The 19480-nt window shown below is 41.8% G+C and overlaps 1 protein-coding gene across 4 annotated transcripts in view; it reads left to right on the top strand.

Annotated features, from left to right (window-relative positions):
- The window catches only part of cdadc1 (cytidine and dCMP deaminase domain containing 1), a 67966-nt gene that overhangs the window by 33782 nt on the left and 14704 nt on the right, over positions 1-19480 (top strand). For 3 of the 4 annotated variants that reach the window (XM_059967874.1, XM_059967871.1, XM_059967873.1), the window contains 3 exons: positions 7200-7377; positions 8038-8607; positions 17782-17831. In XM_059967874.1, coding sequence (XP_059823857.1) covers positions 7200-7377; positions 8038-8607; positions 17782-17831 — 798 coding nt within the window. Of the gene's footprint in view, positions 1-1124; positions 6974-7199; positions 7378-8037; positions 8608-17781; positions 17832-19480 lie in introns of those variants that run through there. The other variant, XM_059967872.1, reaches the window with a different exon arrangement.

Raw genomic sequence — 19480 nt, forward strand, 5'->3', positions numbered from 1 at the left:
AGAGGAGGATTGTTACTCTGAGTGGAGGCCTGTGACTAGTCGTGTGCCATAGGGATCAGTGCTGGGTCCATTGTTATTTGTCATCTATATCAATGATCTGGATGATAATGTGGCAAATTGGATCAGCAAATTTGCTGATGATACAAAGATTGGAAGTGTAGTGGACAGTGGGGAAGGTTTTCAAAGCTGGACCAGCTGGAGGAATGGGCTTAAAAATGGCAGATGGAGTTTAATGCAGACAACTGTGAGGTATTGCACTTTGGAAGATCAAACCAAGGTAGAACATACAAGGTAAATGGTAGGACACTGAGGAGCGCAGTAGAACAAAGGGATCTGGGAGTACAGATACATGATTCCCTAAAAGTAGCGTCACAAGTAGATAGGGTCGTAAAGAAAGCTTTTGGCACATTGGCCTTTTATAAATCAAAGTATTGAGTATAAGAGTTGGAATGTAATGGTGAGGTTGTTTAAGACATTGGTGAGACCGAATTTGGAGTATTGTGTGCAGTTTTGGTCACCTAATTACAGGAAGGATATTAATAAGGTTGAAAGAGTGCAGAGAAGGTTTTGCTAGGACTTGAGAAACTGAGTTACAGAGAAAGGTTGAATAGGTTAGGACTTTATTCCCTGGAGTATTAGAGAATGAGGGGTGATTTGATAGAGGTGTATAAAATTATGATGGGTATAGATAAAGTGAATGCAAGCAGGCTTTTTCCACTGAGGCTAGGCGAGGAAATAAACGAGGACATGGGTTAAAGGTTAAGAGGGAAAAGTTTAAAGGGAACACTTGTGGGGCTTCTTCACACAGAGAGTGGTGACAGTGTGGAATGAGCTGCCAGATGAAATGGTGAATGCGGGCTCACTTTTGATATTTAAGAAAAACTTGGACAGGTATATGGATGAGAGGGGTTTGGAGGGATATGGCCCAGGTGCAGGTCAGTGAGACTAGGCAGAAAAATGGTTCGGTTTAGCCAAGAAGGTCCAAAAGGCCTGTTTCTGTGCTGTGATGTTCTATGGTTCTACGTCATTGTATTCCTCCATCAATAACTATTAGGAAGTAATACACAGTTTTATGGTACTGTGGTAGTTTCAGTGGTATTCAAATTTATTCTACATTTCATTTAAATACACAATTTGTTACTCAATTAAATGGTGGTTTGTCTTTTTTTTAATACCTTTTTAACTATTTCCACGATACGGCAACCAGGGGAGGAAAGTCTCACAAACCAATGTGCATCTTCCAAGAGGAAGAAACCCTACAAGCTGTGGACAGATTTACAGAGACACACCCCCAGGGCTGCCCAGGAGGGAGAGTAAGATGAGCACCCTGCCAGGATGGACCTAAGAATGTCAGCTTTTGTAAATGGATATCAATTACGAGTGAGAGATGCATTTGCGGCAAGGTCTACAACAACCTGCTTGGCCTAAAAATACATTGGGCCAAGATGAAAATGTATGGAGCAGGAGGGAGCAACACAGCATGTAGAAATCACTCTGGAAGGAACCCAGCCTGGAGTCACCCCACGTTACCCAGGATCTCCCGTCCCAGTAAATCATACTCCAAGCCAAGTAGCAGATCACCAGATGTGTCAAGAGCTCCAATTTCTGATTAAGTAGTACAGGGGAATGAATGAAAACGAGAAACCACCACTTGCCAAGCTCAGTAACATCCTCAGAAGTAAGTTTATGCAAAGCATAGTGACATGGAAGACGGGGAAAAAGCCAGGAAATGAGCTGCCTTTATTGCGAACTCCTAAGGATTCACCAAGCAGCTGCTGAGACAAAAGTATTGCAGGCACCTCACGTACTCCAAACAAGAGATGGATCTACACCTTTAAAACTCCCTCAGTGACTCAGAGAGCGAACAGATGATAGGACACCATAGTGCCCTCGTAAATCCTCCTCCTCCTGCAGTTGAGGTCAATGGCAAGGTGTGACCCATGGACCACTGCTGCTGGGACACAAGTCAGGGCCTGATCAATCCTAGCTGGGTTGCCCGGGCATGGGTATCTGATATTGAAAAATTTAGAACACCCAATGACTCCCAGATTACATTACTGAAGCTGTGTCCCAGCGAATCCTAGGATGTACCCCAGCATCGTGAAACTTAAGCTAATTAGGGAAGCCATTTAGTTTGGCCCAACTATACTGGTCCCCATGTGTCCCAATTAGTTAGAGTCCACTGTATATATAAAGCTTTATCCAAAGGCCATTTTCAGCCTTGTTGTTTACATTTTTAACCTGCAGTGTTGACCTTTGTTTTACATTTTAATGGAATAGCAACTTTAGTTTCAGTTGGGATAAATGGTTTATTCTCAGACTGGCAGTTGGTGACTAGTGGTGTTCCGCAGGGGTCAGTGTTGGGACCCCAACTCTTTACAATCTATATTAATGACTTGGAGAAAGGGACTAAGTGCAACATATCAAAGTTTGCTGATGACAGAAAGATGGGAGGGAGTGTAATGAGTGCGGAGGACATTGAAATCCTGCAGGGAGACATAGATAGGCTGAGTGATTGGGCAGACATTTGGCAGATGAAATATAATACTGACAAGTGTGAGGTCTTGCACTTTGGCAGGAAAAATAATAGAGCAAGTTATTATCTAAACGGAGAGAAACTGGAAAGTGCTTCTGTGCAAAGGGATCTGGGGGTCCTGGTGCAGGAAACACAAAAAGTTAGTATGCAAGTGCAGCAGGTGGTCAAGAAGGCCAATGGAATGCTGGCTTTTATTGCTAGGGGGATGGCGTATAAGAACAGGGAGGTCTTACTGCAGTTGTACCGGGTATTGGTGAGACCACACCTGGAGTACTGCGTGCAGTTCTGGTGTCCATATTTAAGAAAGGACATACTGGCTCTCGAGGCAGTGCAGAGAAGGTTCACTAGGTTAATTCCAGGGATGGGTGGGTTGATGTATGATGAGAGGTTGAGTAGATTGGGACTCTACTCATTGGAGTTCCAAAGAATGAGAGGCGATCTTATTGAAACATATAAGATTGTGAAGGGGCTTGATCGGGCGGATGCAGGGAGAATGTTCCCAATGATGGGTGAAACTAGGACTAGGGGGCATAATCTTAAAATAAGGGGATGCCATTCCAGGACTGAGATGAGGAGAAATTTCTTCACTCAGAGGGTAGTGGGGCTGTGGAATTTACTGCTCCAGAGCTGTGGAAGCTACTACACTCAATAAATTCAAAATGGAGATAGACATTTTCCTGGATAAAAATGGCATTAGGGGATACGGTGAGCGAGCAGGTAAATGGACATATGGCTAGGTTTAGATCAGCCATGTGATCTCCTGGACCAGTTTTCGATAGCCTGGATGGGTCGGAGAGGAGTTTTCCAGATTTTTTCTCCTCAATTGGCAAATCAGTTTTTTTTCCCCCGGGTGATCACATGGGTTTGGGCGGGATGAATAATAAAATAAAATGGGCGGCATGGTACCCTGTTGGTTGGCACTGTTGCCTTGTGGGATTCGGTGAAAACTAGAGTTAAGATTGGATCAGCCATGATCTTGTTGAATGGCGGAGCAGGCTTGAGGGGCCGATTGGCCTACTCCTGCTCCTATCTCTTATGTTCTTATCTTCAACGTACACTTCATCCTGTATTCGGTGAAAATTCAGTATGTCATCAAGCTTTTCTGTCTTGACTCCTATTGTTGGAATAATCTCTGACCATTGAATTGTATTTCATGTTTAATGTAAAATCTTTGAATCGAACAGAGCCCTTCACTGAAGTGAGGTTTTCTCTTTTGTTTTCCTGTGATCCCTTCTAAATGGTTTCTTCATGTCTATGGTGATACCTAGAGTTGGAGTAGTATGTTACAGAGTAATTTCATAACATTGATTCAGCAGTGTTGCATGTTTATTTTTATTTGCATTGGAGCATTTAAAATTGTTACCAGGGAAGAATTTGACATTACAGTCTCTTATTAAACAAAAGAAAGCCTAAGATGCTTATAAATCTATATCAAGGTATGGAAAAATAACTTTACTGTTTTATCTGTACACATCTCCTACACCACCTATCAGCTGTTGATTTAATGTCGTCTGATTGTCAACAGTTTTTTTTCAGAAAGGCAAACATTCCTTTGTTTTGTATAGTTATGCAACCATGGGATAAGACTGAGGTTTGGGTAGAAAATTTATGTACAAATCTTGCCTGCCTGATTGCTTAGTCCATATGTCAAAAAGTTAAGATCTTTGTTTACCCCAAGGGTTTTGATAAGTTGGGTGATTTGAGGCGGTAGCAAGTTCCTGTGGTGTCAGTCTTTGGTGGCTAGAAACAGAAGCTTTGACTGATGCAAAGTTTTAAAAAATAATCCAGTTGGATTTTAAAAATGCAATATTACAGAGCAGCTTGATGTTGATATGAAAGTCACTCAGTGACTCTGGTGAGCAAAGGAGATCCACGAACTGCAGATTGTATGGTTTGTTTGAAAAACTGTATTAGTTTTATGAAAAGAGAATATCGTATCAACATTAACTTCCTTTTAACAACTTGTGATATTTCCACATTAGTTCTTCATTATACCTGCCACAGAAAATTGTCTAATAAATAGATGAAGGATAATCCGAAGAGCTTCTACAGGTATTTTAAGGGCAAAAAGATAGTAAGGGATAAAATTGGTCCTCTTGAAGATCAGAGTGGTTAGCTATGTATGGAATCAAAAGAAATGGGAGAGATATTAAATGAGTTTTTTGTGTCTGTATTTACTAAGGAAACTGGCATGGAGTCAATGAAAATAAGGCAAACAAATAGTGAGGTCATGGAACCTATAATGATTACAGAGGAGGAGGTGCTTGCTATCTTGAGGCAATTCAGAGTAGATAAATCCCCAGGACCTGACAGGGTATTCCCTTGGACCTCGAAGGAGACTAGTGATGAAATTGCAGGGGCCCTGGCAGATATATTTTAAATGACGGTATCCACGGGTGAGGTGCTGGAGGATTGGAGGATCGCTGATGTTGTTCTGTTGTTTAAAAATGGCCCTAAAAGTAATCCGAAAATTATGGGCCAGTAAATTTGACATCAGTAGTAGGTAAATTATTGGAAGGAGTACTAAGAGATAGGATCTATAAGTATTTGGATAGACAGTGATTTATTAGGGAGAGTCAACATGGCTTTGTGCATGGTAGATCAAGTTTAACAAATCTATTAGAGTTTTTGAGGAGATTACCAGGAAAGTGGATGAAGGGAAGGCAGTGTATGTTGTCTACATAGACTTCAGTAAGGCTTTTGTCAAGGTCCCACATGGGAGGTTAGTTAGGAAGATTCAGTCACTAGGTATAAATGGTGAGGTAGTAAATTGGATTAGATATTGGCTCAATGGGAGAAGTCAGAGTGTGGTAGTGGAGGATTGCTTCTCTGAGTGGAGGCCTGTGACTAGTGGTGTGCACAGAGATCAGTGCTGGGTCCATTGTTATTTGTCATCTATATCTATGATCTGGATGATAATGTGGCAAATTGGATCAGCAAATTTGCTGATGATACAGAGATTGGAGGTGTAGTGGACAGTGAGGAAGGTTTTCAAAGCTTGCAGAGGGATTTGGACCAGCTGGAAAAATGGGCTGAAAAATGGCAGATGGAGTTTAATGCAGACAAGTGTGAGGTATTGTATTTTGGAAGGACAAACCAAAGTAGAACATGCAAGGTAAATGGTAGGGCACTGAGGAGTGCAGTAGAACAGAGGGATCTGGGAATACAGATACAAAATTCCCTCAAAGTGGCATCACAGGTAGATAGGGTTGTAAAGAGAGCTTTTGGTACATTGTTCTTTATAAATCAAAGCATTGAGTATAAGAGTTGGAATGTTATGGCGAGGTTGTATAAGGCATTGGTGAGGCCGAATTTGGAGTACTGTGTGCAGTTTTGGTCACCTAATTACAGGAAGTATATTAATAAGGTTGAAAAAGTGCAGAGAAGGTTTACAAGGATGTTACTGGGACTTGAGAAACTGAGTTACAGAGAAAGTTTGTTTAGGTTAGGACTTTATTCCCTGGAGCATTGGAGAATGAGGGGAGATGTGATAGAGGTGTATAAAATTATGATGGGTATAGATAGAGTGAATGCAAGCAGGCTTTTTCCACTGAGGTTAGGGGAGAGAAAAACCAGAGGACGTCGGTTAAGGGTGAAGGGAGAAATGTTCAAAGGGAACATTGGGGGGGGGGGGGCTTCTTCACACGGAGAGTGGTGGGAGTGTGGAATGAGCTGCCAGATGAAGTGAAAAATGTGGGCTCACTTGTAACATTTAAGAAAAACTTGGACAGGTACATGGATGAGAGATGTATGGAGGGATATGGTCCAGGTGCAGGTCAGTGGGACTAGGCAGAAAAATGGTTCGGCACAGCCAAGAAGGGCCAACAGGCCTGTTTCTGTGCTGTAATGTTCTATGGTTCCTTGAAAGTATCCTTTTTAATGTTATAATTTTCAGCAAAATCAACAGATTTCATGATCTATGCCAGTGATATTAAAGCTGATTCTGATCATTTTTAGTAACTGTTTATCTTTTCAAGTGGCCCAGAGAACAAACAGGTAAGTGTGGAACTTAACTCCTCCAATTGTGAATTATTGCTCTTCTTGTTAACCTAATGAAATTTCAATTTAAATGGTACTTTGTTAACCTTTATCTCTTTGCTTTTGTCTCTAATTTTTGGTAGCAGGCACCTGGTTTTTGTATCTGCGGTATTTGCTTGCATTAATGATAACCCCAGGAAGTTACTAGTGAGCCTTAGCTAAGATTATGCTGTAGAATGTTAGACCATTTCCTGGTTCTTGGGATCTTGAATGTTTTTTTCACTATTTATCAGCTCATACTTAAAACACTGTTGAAATCTTCATTATCTGAGTAACAAATGAATCAAAATGTTGTTCAATCATAGCTTGTATCCCTAGGGAAAATCCCTATTAAAACTGCTGAGGATGGTTCAGCCATGGAAAACTGTGAGGAATTCCTTCAAAACTGCATCCTTCCAGGCAAGTGGAGAGAATTGCAGCATAATCCAGACTTGTGCCTTGTAGGTAGTGTGATTGTTGAGGGTCAGACTTCATCTACTTATTATGGTAAACCCTGTCGCCCTCCAGCTTAATCCTTGTCTCACTTACAGGACTGGTCCTTTTTTTGTTGATTTCTAGATTATAGCTATTTACAGCTTTTAATATGAATAAAAATTGTTTTATTCTGGATATTGCTCACCTTTAGCAAAGAAGAAATGGCCTTGTTGTTGTGCACAGTTCAAAAATCATTGGGCTACACTGTTCAAGCATGGATCTGCATGTCGGCCAAATTGCTGTTATTAAACATGGATCCAGATTGAAGGAATGCGATCTCTACTTCTCGAGGAAACCATGCTCTACCTGCTTAAAGATGGTTTTAAATGGTAAGTGTGATCAAAAAGCATTTTTCATTGAGCCAAAATTGAGCCAGCATTCCTAAATGATATTCCTAAATTCCAAATAAACCACTTTCCTGGAGGCATCTGGACAACCATAATTTACTTTGTAGAGTCTGTTGATACAACACAGCTCACAAGAAGTATCTTCTGTGCTGTAGTGGGGTCAATTGGGATGGCTAAAATAATTATAGTCGCAATAAAAATCGTGGTGAAATTTTGAAGGTAGTTAAGCCACACCTTTTGATTTAGCAGAACTTACAAATTTGTGAAACTGTTGTACTTCAATGTTCAGAAACCCAATGATATTCAGAACCAATTGCAAACTTAGAAAAATTACTAAAGAACTGTTAAACAAGTTTTTAAAGCAAAGCTAAAAATATCAATAACATTTAAAATATTTCTATTAACTTCTAAATGATGAAAGTCAAACAGCCAGTCCATTCATTAAAATAAATGGCAAAGCACTCCTGTTTCAGTTTATTTGTAGGTTTCTTACCATTAGTAATGAAGATATGAAGTTTCTGAAGAGAAGAAGCAGCACTACAGGAAAGGAGCATGGAAGTGGGTCTAAATGGATAACTCTTCCAAACAAAACAAATACTTGTTTTGAATTTCAGTTGATTTCTTTTTAATATTTAATTTTAGCTGGAGTCAGTCGAGTTTCATATTGGCCTGGAGACCCAGAAATAAGTCTGGCTGAGGACAAGGTTATGAATAATTGCTACTCGGATGCAAAGTTAGATGCTAAAGCTGTGGAAAGACTCAAGTCCAATAGTCGAGCTCGTGTCTGCACCTTGCTTCAACCTCTGGCTTACAATATGCTTCAATTCGTAGAAGAAACTTCAAGAAAGTGTGAGTTCTTCCAAATCATGAATGCCAAGGACTCTGATTTTAAACACACGGACAGTTTTACTGAATGCAGAAGAAATAGATTGCGGGAATTTGAGAAATTATTTTTGATTGCTGATAGTGACACCCACAAAGAAATCTTAAAGACTGTTGGCTTAGAGAATGTGTGTGATGATGTTCATTTTATTAATTTGAGGCATAAAATGGAGGAGCTTGTTTATCTATTAGCAACCATCGACTGTAGCGTTCCAATGTCTGGAATATTTATTTCTGATGATAGTGCATCCGAAGAGCACACAAGCAATGACTTTCAAAATTTTGCAAGGCACTGCATGGTTCAAGCCAGGTTACTGGCATATCGGACAGGTGAGATAATTGGTGTGGTTTCATACTGACTTCATCATCAAGTTTGTTGTAATAGTACAAAATAATTGTGATGTGTATTTACTATTAGAGAAAGATTTTGTAAAGAACTATTTATGACAATTCAAAATGCTGTTGAGGTGTAATCATTCTTGTAGCATAGTTATCATGGAAGACATTTGCCATGGCCTTCATAAAAGCCTTCAATTTCATCAACTAAGGTTTTATGGAAGATCCTCCTGAAAGTCAGTCATCTGTGTGGAATAATTCATCCTACAAGTAGAAGTGTTAAAAAATTTCTGAGGATTATTGACAAAGCATCAGGTTTTACAAATAAATAGGTAATGTCAGCTTTATCTCTCTACTTGCTTGTTGTCCCCTTTGAAAACAAGTGGGATTATTGTAGATGGGTAAAATGGTTGGCATACTCGTGATGGAATTAAAGGCCCATTTCTGTGCTGTACAAGTCTGACTCTTCGTCAGGCTTTGTTAGCCATAATTTATACTATTCAGTTATTTCAAACACCCAATCACTCATATTTAGCCAGCATCAAATCTGATAACCTTGCTACAGTTTGCCTGCATTTCCCTGACCAGACTAAAAATAGTTTTTCTTTTTATACTGAAATCCACAATGATATTCCAACCTATATACACTTCAGTACAAATGTTAGATGGAAATGGCTGTATGGCATGCCTTCGCTTTTGCTTTATCCATCTTCTGAATCTCCCAGAGCTTCATCCATACATGATTGCTCTCCTGAAAACCCATTTACATGACCAAATTTCTCCAATTTATCATAGTTCACATTAACTAAGTACATCTTCTCCCTATTAATGCTGATTTATAAGTGCAAGTTGGAGGATTAATTAATTATCAAATGCAATTTGTAGCATTCATTGTTCAATAGGTTTTACACATTTTAAGATGATAGGATATGACAAATGGTTACTGGAATCATATTGAAAAAGATCAGGAGTTGGTCCAAATCGGAATTGATTGTTTATCTAGAGATTTTTCTGATTTGTATTTAAAACTTAGACTGTTACAGCATAGTTCAGGCTCTTCAACCCACGATGTTGTGCTGACCTCTTAACCTACTCTAAGATCAATCTAACCCTTCCGTTCTACGTGGCCCTCCATTTTTACATAGAACATAGAAACAGAAAACCTACAGCACAATACAGGCCCTTCGGCCCACAAAGTTGTGCGGAACATGTCCCTACCTCAGAAATTCCTAGACTTACCTGTAGCCCTGTATTTTACTATGCTCCATGTACCCATCTAAAAGACTCTATCATATCTGCCTCCACCACCATTTCCGGCAGCCCTTTCCACACACTCACCACTCTCCGAGTAAAAAACTTATCCCTGACATCTCCTCTGTACCTACTCCGCAGCACCTTAAACCTGTGTCTTCTTGTGGCAACCATTTCAGCACTGGGAAAAAGCCTCTGGCTATCCACACAATCGATGCCACTCATCATCTTGTACACCCCCATCAGGTCACCTCTCATCCTCCTTCGCTCCACGAAGAAAAGGCCGAGTTCACTCAACCTATTCTCATAAGGTATGCTCCCCAATCTAGGCAACATCCTTTGTAAATCTCCTCTGCACCCTTTCTATGGCTTCCATATCCTTCCTGTACTGAGGTGACCAGAACTGAGCACAGTACTCCAAGTGGGGTCTGACCAGGGTCCTACATAGCTGCAACATTACCTCTCGGCTCCTAAATTCAATTCCATGATTGATGAAGGCCAATACACTGTATGCCTTCTTAACGACAGAATCAACCTGCGCAGCTGCTTTGAGCATCCTATGGACTTGAACCCCAAGATCCCGCTGATCCTCCACGCTGCCAAGAGTCTTACCATTAATACTATATTCCGCCATCATATTTGACCTACCAAAATGAACCACTTCACACTTATCTGGTTTGAACTCCATCTGCCATTTTTCAGCCCAGTTTTGCATCCTGTCAATGTCCCACTGTAACCTCTGACAGCCCTCCATACTATCCACAGCACCTCCAACCTTTGTGTCATCAGCAAACTTACTAACCCATCCCTCCACTTCTTCATCAAGGTCATTTATAAAAATCCTGAAGAGTAAGGGTCCCAGAACAAATCCCTGAGGCACTCCACTAGTGACTGACCTCCATGCAGAATATGACCGGTCTACAACCACTCTTTGTCTTCTGTAGGCAAGCTAGTTCTGGATCCACAAAGCAATGTCCCCTTGGATCCCATGCCTCCTTACTTTCTCAATAAGCGTTACATGGGGTACCTTATCAAATGCCATATACACATCTACTGCTCTTCCTTCATCAATGTGTTTAGTCACATCCTCAAAAAATTCAATCAGGCTCGTTATGCATGACCTGCCCTTGACAAAGCCATGCTGACTACTCCTAATCATATTATACCTTTCCAAATGTTCATAAATCCTGCCTCTCAGGATCTCCATCAACTTACCAACCACTGAGGTAAGACTCACTGGTCTATAATTTCATGGGCTATCTCTACTCCCTTTCTTGAATAAAGGAACAACATCTGCAACCCTCCAATCCTCCGGAACCTCTCCCATCCCCTTTGATGATGCAAAGATCATCACCAGAGGCTCAGCAGTCTCCTCCCATGTCTCCCACAGTAGCCTGGGGTACATTTCATCCAGCCCTGGCGACTTATCCAACTTGATGTTTCCCAGCACATCCTCTTTCTTAATATCTACATGCTCAAGCTTTTCAGTCTGCTGTAAATCATCACTACAATCGCCAAGATCCTTTTCCATAGTGAATAGTGAAGTACCTCTGTTATTTCCTCTGGTTCCATACACACTTTCCCACTGTCACACTTGTTAGGTCCTCTTCTTCCCTGTCTTATCCTTTTGCTCTTCACATACTTGTAGAACGCCTTGGGGTTTTCCTTAATTCTGCCCGCCAAGGCCTTCTCATGGCCCCTTCTGGTTCTCCTAATTTCTTTCTTAAATGTCTTATAATCTTCTAGATCTCTAACATTACCTAGCTCTCTGAACCTTTTGTAAGCTTTTCTTTTCTTGACTAGATTTATTACAGCCTTTGTACACCACGGTCCCTCTACCCTACCATAACTTCCCTGTCTCATTGGAATGTCCCTATACAGAACTCTACACAAATATCCCCTGAATACTTGCCACATTTTTTCTGTACTTTTCCCTGAGAACATCTGTTTCTAATTTAAGCCTCTAATTTAAGCCTGATAGCCTCATAATTCCCCTTACTCCAATTAAATGTTTTCCTAACTTGTCTGTTCCTATCTCTCTCCAATGCTATTGTAAAGGAAATAAAATTATGATCACTGTCTTCAAAATGCTCTCCCACTGAGAGATCTGACACCTGACCAGATTCATTTCCCAATACCAAATCAAGTACAGCTTCTCCTCTTGTAGGCTTATCTACATACTGTGTCAAGAAACCTTCCTGAACACACCTAACAAACTCCACCCCATCTAAACCCCTTGCTCTAGGGAGATGCCAATTGATATTTGGGAAATTAAATTCTCCCATCACGACAACTCTGTTATTATTACGTCTTTCCAGGATCTGTTTCCCTATCTGCTCCTAGATATACTTGTTACTATTGGGCGCCCTATAAAAAAACACCCAGTAAAGTTATTGACCTCTTCCTAACCTCCACCCACAGAGACTCTGTAGACAATTCCTCCATGGCGTCCACCTTTTCTGCAGCCATGACACTATCCCTGATCAACAGTGCCACGCCCCCACCTCTTTGCCTCCCTCACTGTCCTTTCTGAAACATCTAATACCCTGCACTTGAAGTAACCAATCTTGTCCCTGAGCCATCAAAGTCTCTGTAATGGCCACCACTTCATATTTCCAAGTACTGATCCATGCTCTAAGCTCATCCGCTTTGTTCACAACACTCCTTGCGTTAAAATAGAGACATCTCAAGCCTTCGGTCTCAGAGCGTCCCTTCTCTATCACTTGCCTATCCTCCTTCTTGCTCTTCCTACAAGCTTTCTCTATTTGTGAGCTAACCTCCTCTTCTCCAGTCTCTTCAGTTCAGTTCCCACCCCCCCCCCCAACAATTCTAGTTTAAATTCTCCCCAGTAGCCTTCGCAAACCTCCCCGCCAGGATATTGGTCCCCCTGGGATTCAAGTGCAACCCGTCCTTTTTGTACAGGTTACACCTGTCCCAAAAGAGGTCCCAATGATCCAAAAATCTGAATCCCTGCCCCCTGCTCCAATCCCTCAGCCACACATTTATCCTCCACCTCATTCTATTCCTGAGATTACTACCTTTGCGATCCTGCTTCTCAACTTCCTTCCTAACTCCCTGTAGTCTTTTTTCAGGACCTCTTCCCTTTTCCTACCTATGTCATTGGTACTAATATATACCACGAACTCTGGCTGTTCTCCCTCCCACTGCAGGGTATCGGATCCTGGCACCTGGGAGGCAAACTACCATCCAAGTTTCTTTCCTGCATCCACAGAATCGCCTGTTTGACCCCTATCGCTACTGCCTTCCTCTTCCCTTCCCTACCCTTCTGAGCCACAGGGCCAGACTCTGTGCCAGAGGCACGGCCACTGCTGCTTCCCCCAGATAGGCTGTCTGTCCCAACAGTACTCAAACAGGAGTACTTATTGTCAAGGGGTACCGTCACAGGGGTACTCTCTAGTACCTGACTCTTCCCCTTCCTGACTGTGACCCACTTGTCTGTCTCCTGTAGCCCCGGTGTGACCACCTGCCTATAACTCCTCGCTCTCCTTGACGAAGGTCATTGAGCTGCATCTCCAGTTCCCTAACTTGGTCCCTTAGAAGCTGCAGCTCGACACACCTGGTGCAAATATGGCCATCTGGGAGGCTGGTAGACTCCAGGGCCCTCCCCACATCTGACACTGAGCACAGAAAACTGGCCTCACACACATACTTCCTACCTCGCCTTGTCCCATTACCGCCTGAGCCTGTTGAGCCAAAGCCCTATCACTTTGCTAACTCTCACTCTGCTGCCTCTCACTACGCTGCCCGCTGGATACGGCAGTCTTCTTTTTAAACCTTTCACGCTCTACTGGCTGACGTCACGTGCCTGCGCAGTCTCACCTCTCTTTAACCCGAGTAGAGTAAAAAAAACTCCCTTCACTCCAAAAAATTAGCAGCCTTCTTGCTCCGAATCAATAGTTTTTTTAAATGTCCCCAATATATCTGCCTCTACTATCACCTCTGGCAGCGTGTTCCATGTACTTATCACTCTCTATGTAAAAAGAAAACTTACCTCTGACATCTCCCCTACACTTTCCTCCAATCACCTTTAAAATTATGCCCTCTTGTATGAAACCCATTTTTACTGGGTGTCTCTAGAGATGTGGCTTGTTAGGCCCTTCACTAACAGCCACTGGACTCAGCAGTGAGAAAATCACCTTTCTCAAACTCCATCCATCTAGGTCAGTATGACTTGGGCCCCACCAAAGCAGAGAAGTTGGGATGTCTCGACCACCCAAACCCCAATCTGTGTGAATACTGCACCCATGCAATTAGCTGTCAGCAAGAAATAAAAGTAAGTGTATTTACAAATATTAGCTAGTAGGAAAAAGAAAAGGAAAAATATATGAAAAGGGCCCATTACAGTTAACCTAGTCCACATAAGTTGGAGCACATCTTGTAGTTTTCTTTAACTCACTAACTGGACCCACTGTCTGCGTGAAAGCACGCTCAAAATCCACCTCAAACAAACAAGCTCCCCATGGGAGTATTGGCTCTTCCTCCTTGAAGCCGCTCATCTGCACAAAGCACCTTGTGCAACAGGTGGCATCCTCAGCCATCTTCCCTCCTGTCTTCTCCCAGCTCTCTCCAAAAAGACTGACCCACACCAGCATTTGTCCCAAAAACCACTCTGCCCAGCGTGCTCCTGAACCTTCAAAAAGTTCTCTCCATTTCTCTCCTTGCATGCTCCCATGAGCTTTCTCACAACAAAAATATTTGTTCCCACAAGGATGGAAGCTCTGCCCTTTTCAACCAGATCTGGGCAGATTAACACTGGTGTGTCAATAGTCCCAGTTACTCTAACACCTGCTTCTGAAAACTCCAATTTCAATGACAAGTAACCATTATACAGGTACTCATCAGTACTGAGCTCCTGAAACTCAAAAGCACTGAGTGGCTTCAATGATAAATGTGTCAAATGTCAGTTGTAAAATTATCTATAAAGCAAAGTAACTTGAGAACCTGTGTCAAGTGTGGCTCTCGCATGAACACTTTCAATCCACATGGATACACCAGAGCTTGGTCCCACTAACCCTTCGGGAATAGTGTTTTGTACTTTAGTATTTCCCTTGATACACTGATAGGAATGTATTCTCTCCAAAACGTCAGTCCATTCCGTTACTGGGTCCCTCTGAGGTTTTACCTTTCTTCTTTGCTGTTTGATTAACCACTGAGTTATTTTCTGAAGATCTTCCTGTCCTTCACACTCCCGCTTGAAACATCCATCTTCTCCACAGTTGTAACAGAAAATACTGGTCATTTCCCTGGCCAAAGGACCTCAATTAGTAACAACCCAGATTGGTACGTCCCACTAGTGGGTCTGGCTTCCTGCCAGCCTTGTCATGCTTGGTAAAAACACCAACTGATATATTCCAAAATACCTTGGCCATCAGATCTTTCATGACATCCTGCAAAACCCCGGTTTATGTGGCAGCAGGAGTCACTTAGCAGCAGAGGCTACTAACAAGGACTTTGCCTTGTAGACAAAGGCCTCCCCCTCTTCCATCGCATTTTCCTCCTCTCTAAATTCTCTGAGTAACTCAGTAAAAGATGGGGGAGGGCGCATCCTGCAGGTCATTCGAATACATAGAGCCATCACGTCATTTGACAGCGTGGTCTTCACAACTTGCTCCATCCTCAAGCAGTTTCTCTCAGATAGTTGAATGCCCCCTTTGTGGCACAAACAATGCAGCAGCTTCTCCAAGCCGAAAATGTAGGCAGACAACTTCTCTCCTTCTTCCTGATATGTGTGTCTAAATTTCATCCTAAGATTGGCTGCACTTCCAGCAGTGCCAAGAACACCTCCCAGAGCTTGCAGGTAATTAGCTGATGTAACTAATGGATTTTCTACCTTGAGGAACCTCAATATATCAGCTGCTGGATCCTTTAAGATGTCTACTCAGCCCAAGCTTCATATTCTTCTTCCCCTCGAGTGTGGACTTGACCCCAGAGAACACTCCCAGTCTACAACAACTTTGGCTCCCCGCAGATATAATTTTGCATTTATCAACCAGTGATGTAATAGCCAAAACCAATTCAGAATATAAATCAACTGCTGAAGGACTGATTAGACCTTTCAATAAGACAACTCCTTCCCCTCACTCCACAGGAATAAAAGCAACTTGTCTTTAAAGTCTCCACCCTCAGCTACGGGAAACTCAACTTCTAATTCGGCACCATCACCAACACTCCTCTCTTCTCCAAAAGTATGGCTGACCCATGGCCCCACCTCTTCAGGTACACCAATCGTACGAGGCAGATCCACTCTCATCAGGCCTGAACTAAAACAACATCTTTGCCTGCTACTTGGTTAAACTACCGTTTTATGATTCTAACTTTCCCTAGTACTGGAACTGAACTTAAAACTCAGATCAGCAATTCAACTGGGCTGCAGATATCCACCCAGCTCAGAACACAAGCCTTAGTTACAAGTAATCTCTTTGAATCACACCAACGTTTAATCTTGGCAGTGTTCATCATCACACATCTTAATCACTTTCCCAGACAATAGTTTAACACAGGCTTAAACGCTCAAACCACCTAATCAATTCTTAGAGCAATTATGCAGTATTCAGCGAATCAAATCACAGATGGTAGCCCCCACAATGAAACCTCCTTTTGCCAGGCGTCTCTAGAGATGCAATTCGTTAGCCTCTGGCTAACACCCACTGGACTCTGCGGTGAGAAGACCACCTTTCTCAAACTCCATACGTCTAGAGTCAGTATGACTTGGGTCCCACTAGAACTGGCAAGTTGGGTTGTCTCGACCACCTGAACCCCAATCTGTGTGAATACTCTGTAATTGCTGCCCCCATACAATTAGCAATCAACAAGAAATAACAGACTGTACACTGCGCACAACTATAAAGTATATTTACAAGTGCCAGTTGTAAAGGAGAAAAAGGAGAAAAATAAAAAGGGCCCATTACAGTTAACCCAGTCCAACTGTGTACATGAGTTGGAACTCATCTTGAAGCTGTCTTTAACTCGCATGCTGAATCCACAATCTGCATGAAAGCACATTCCACCTTCCAAATGTCATTCAAAATCCACCTCAAACAGACTCCCCCCCCCCCCCCCCCCCCCCCCAGGAGAATATCGGTCCTTCCTCCTTGAAGCCATTCATCTGGACAAAGCACCTCCTGTAACAGGGACAGCATCCTCAGCCATCTTCCCTCCTGGCTTCTCCCCGCTCCCCCCAAAAAGACCTCGACCCACACTGGTGTCCATCTCAAAGCCTCTCTGCCCAGCGTTCTCTAGAACCTTCTCCCAATTCCACCATCCTGACTGGCTGACACGACATTCCTAAGTTGAACAACATAGCCTCTTCTCTTTAGCTCAAACCTAAACATGTAAAAGTAGAACAGACTACTCTTACAGAACTGCTATAATGAAATGCCTGCAGCATAACAATAAAAATCTTAACCAGGATATTACACATATTAGCCATTTCCACTGTGGAGTCTCTGACCAGTCACTCAAACTGTGCCTCTTATTGTGTTGTACACGTTTATCAAGTCACTTCTCGTGCTGCTTCGCTCCAAAGAGAAAAGCCCTAGCTCACTCAACCTATCCTCATAAGACATGCTCTATGATCCAGGTGGCATCCTGGTAAATTACCTCGGCACCTTCTCTAAAGCTTCCACATTCTTCTAATAATGGGGCAATCAGAATGGAACACAATGTTCCAAATGAGGTTTTTTATTTGAGAAAATTGTCATAATTTTTCTTGCTATAAACACATTTGATGTGCATTCTTTTATCTATGATTTGATATACAAGATTTTTAATGATAAATATTATGCTCTTTATAATATATTGCTCTGCTATCCAATAATTTGTCTGAATTAACCATAGCAGAATAGTTTAAGATACTTTTTTTTTACACTCAAATTTTCCTGAATTAATATATTTCAGAGGATCAAAAGATTGGTGTTGGGGCAGTGATCTGGGCAGAAGGAAAGTCAGTAAGTTTTAGCTTTTTGTTTCGTGCTTTTGAAAATAAAATGTTTTATAATTTCTGCCTGAGTCATTTAGTTTGTTATTTGATTTTGATTGTCATTATTTCTCTTGATGAGAGCTCTTTGTCAGAAATACAAAATAATAATCATGATCTTTTTTCTAAGTTTTGGGCGCTCTGTAGCCAAGGTCAGTTCCTCTTTTAAACTGCGTGAGCTTTTGTCAGAAAGTCAAGACAAATTTGTTAACTAATTTTCCTGTTTCTCCTCAGCCAATTGCATCATGTCTGCCACACCCTCCAGCATCCCTATGAATCAGCATAGATTGAGAAAAAGGGAAGAGAATAGTGCCCATCTTGATTTTGTTACATCAAAGACCACTTGAAAATTTTCAGGCTATTAGATTATGTAATTGTGAAACTGATGAATAAAACATTAACAGTTTTTATATTTTATTGAGATGCAAGGTGTGATTGATAAGTTCGTGGCCTTAAGGTGGCAGGAATCAATTTTACAGAACTTAGCACTTTTATTTTTCAACATAGTCCCCTCCTACATTTACACACTTAGTCCAGCGGTCATGGAGCATACGGATCTTGGACCTCGAAGAAGTGTCCACAGCAGGGGTGATTGATAAGTTCGTGGCCTAAGGTAGAACGAGATGAGTTATACTGCTCTCATTACAAGCATATGCAGGTCAACTCTTTGAGTGATTATGGAGAAAGTTTGAAGTTAATAACTCATCTCCTTCTACCTTAGGCCACGAACTTATCAATCACCCTTGCTGTGGACACTTCTTCGAGGTCCAAGATCCGTATGCTCCACGACCGCTGGACTAAATGTGTAAATGTAGGAGGGGACAATGTTGAAAAATAAATATGCTAGGTTTTCTAAAATCGACTCCTTCTACCTTAGGCCACAAACTTATCAATAACCCCTCGTACAGTGCAGAATAGGCCCTTCCAGCCCTTTGAGCTGCACCACCCAGTAGCCCCTGATTTAACCCAAAACTAACCACAGGACAATTTACAATGATCAATTGACCTACCAACTGGTACATCTTTGGACAGTGGGAGGAAACCCATGCAGTCAGGAGGAGAGCATATAAACTCCTTACAGACAGTGGCAAGAATTGAACTGGGGTCATTGGTACTGTGAAGTGTTGTGCTAACAACTGTGCTACCGTGCTGCCCAAGGAATTCCTTCAATTGTATTATTTGTTCCCACTAGTTTATTGTCATCTTATTATTTATTCTCACCCAGTAGGAAACGCACAAAGGAAATTTTCCTTTTATTTGTATCTAACAACCTGTTCTAGCAAGTGTGGCGACCATGTCATTTGAACTTGGTCTAGAGTTTTGGGAGGCCATTTACATCTGTAGTCTGTAATCTGAAGGCCATATCAGCATTATTATCTATGCTTGTCTAACACACTTTATTTAGCAATCTTTGTGGTTTGGCTTTGACCATTGAACTAAAGTAAGGCATCATTGCATATAAATTAACTCTCTAAGCCATTAATCATCCTCTGCTTCCCATTAAGTTTCAGACAGATGAAACACTGCTTAATGTTTTGTCTAAGAATGATTTTGAGCGGGCAAACATTATGAATGTCTACAGTAAAGAGTAACACAATGAGTGGTTCTGTATATTTCTAG

The sequence above is a fragment of the Hypanus sabinus genome, chromosome 4 (genome assembly GCF_030144855.1).
Source record: "Hypanus sabinus isolate sHypSab1 chromosome 4, sHypSab1.hap1, whole genome shotgun sequence".
Lineage (NCBI taxonomy): Eukaryota > Metazoa > Chordata > Chondrichthyes > Myliobatiformes > Dasyatidae > Hypanus > Hypanus sabinus.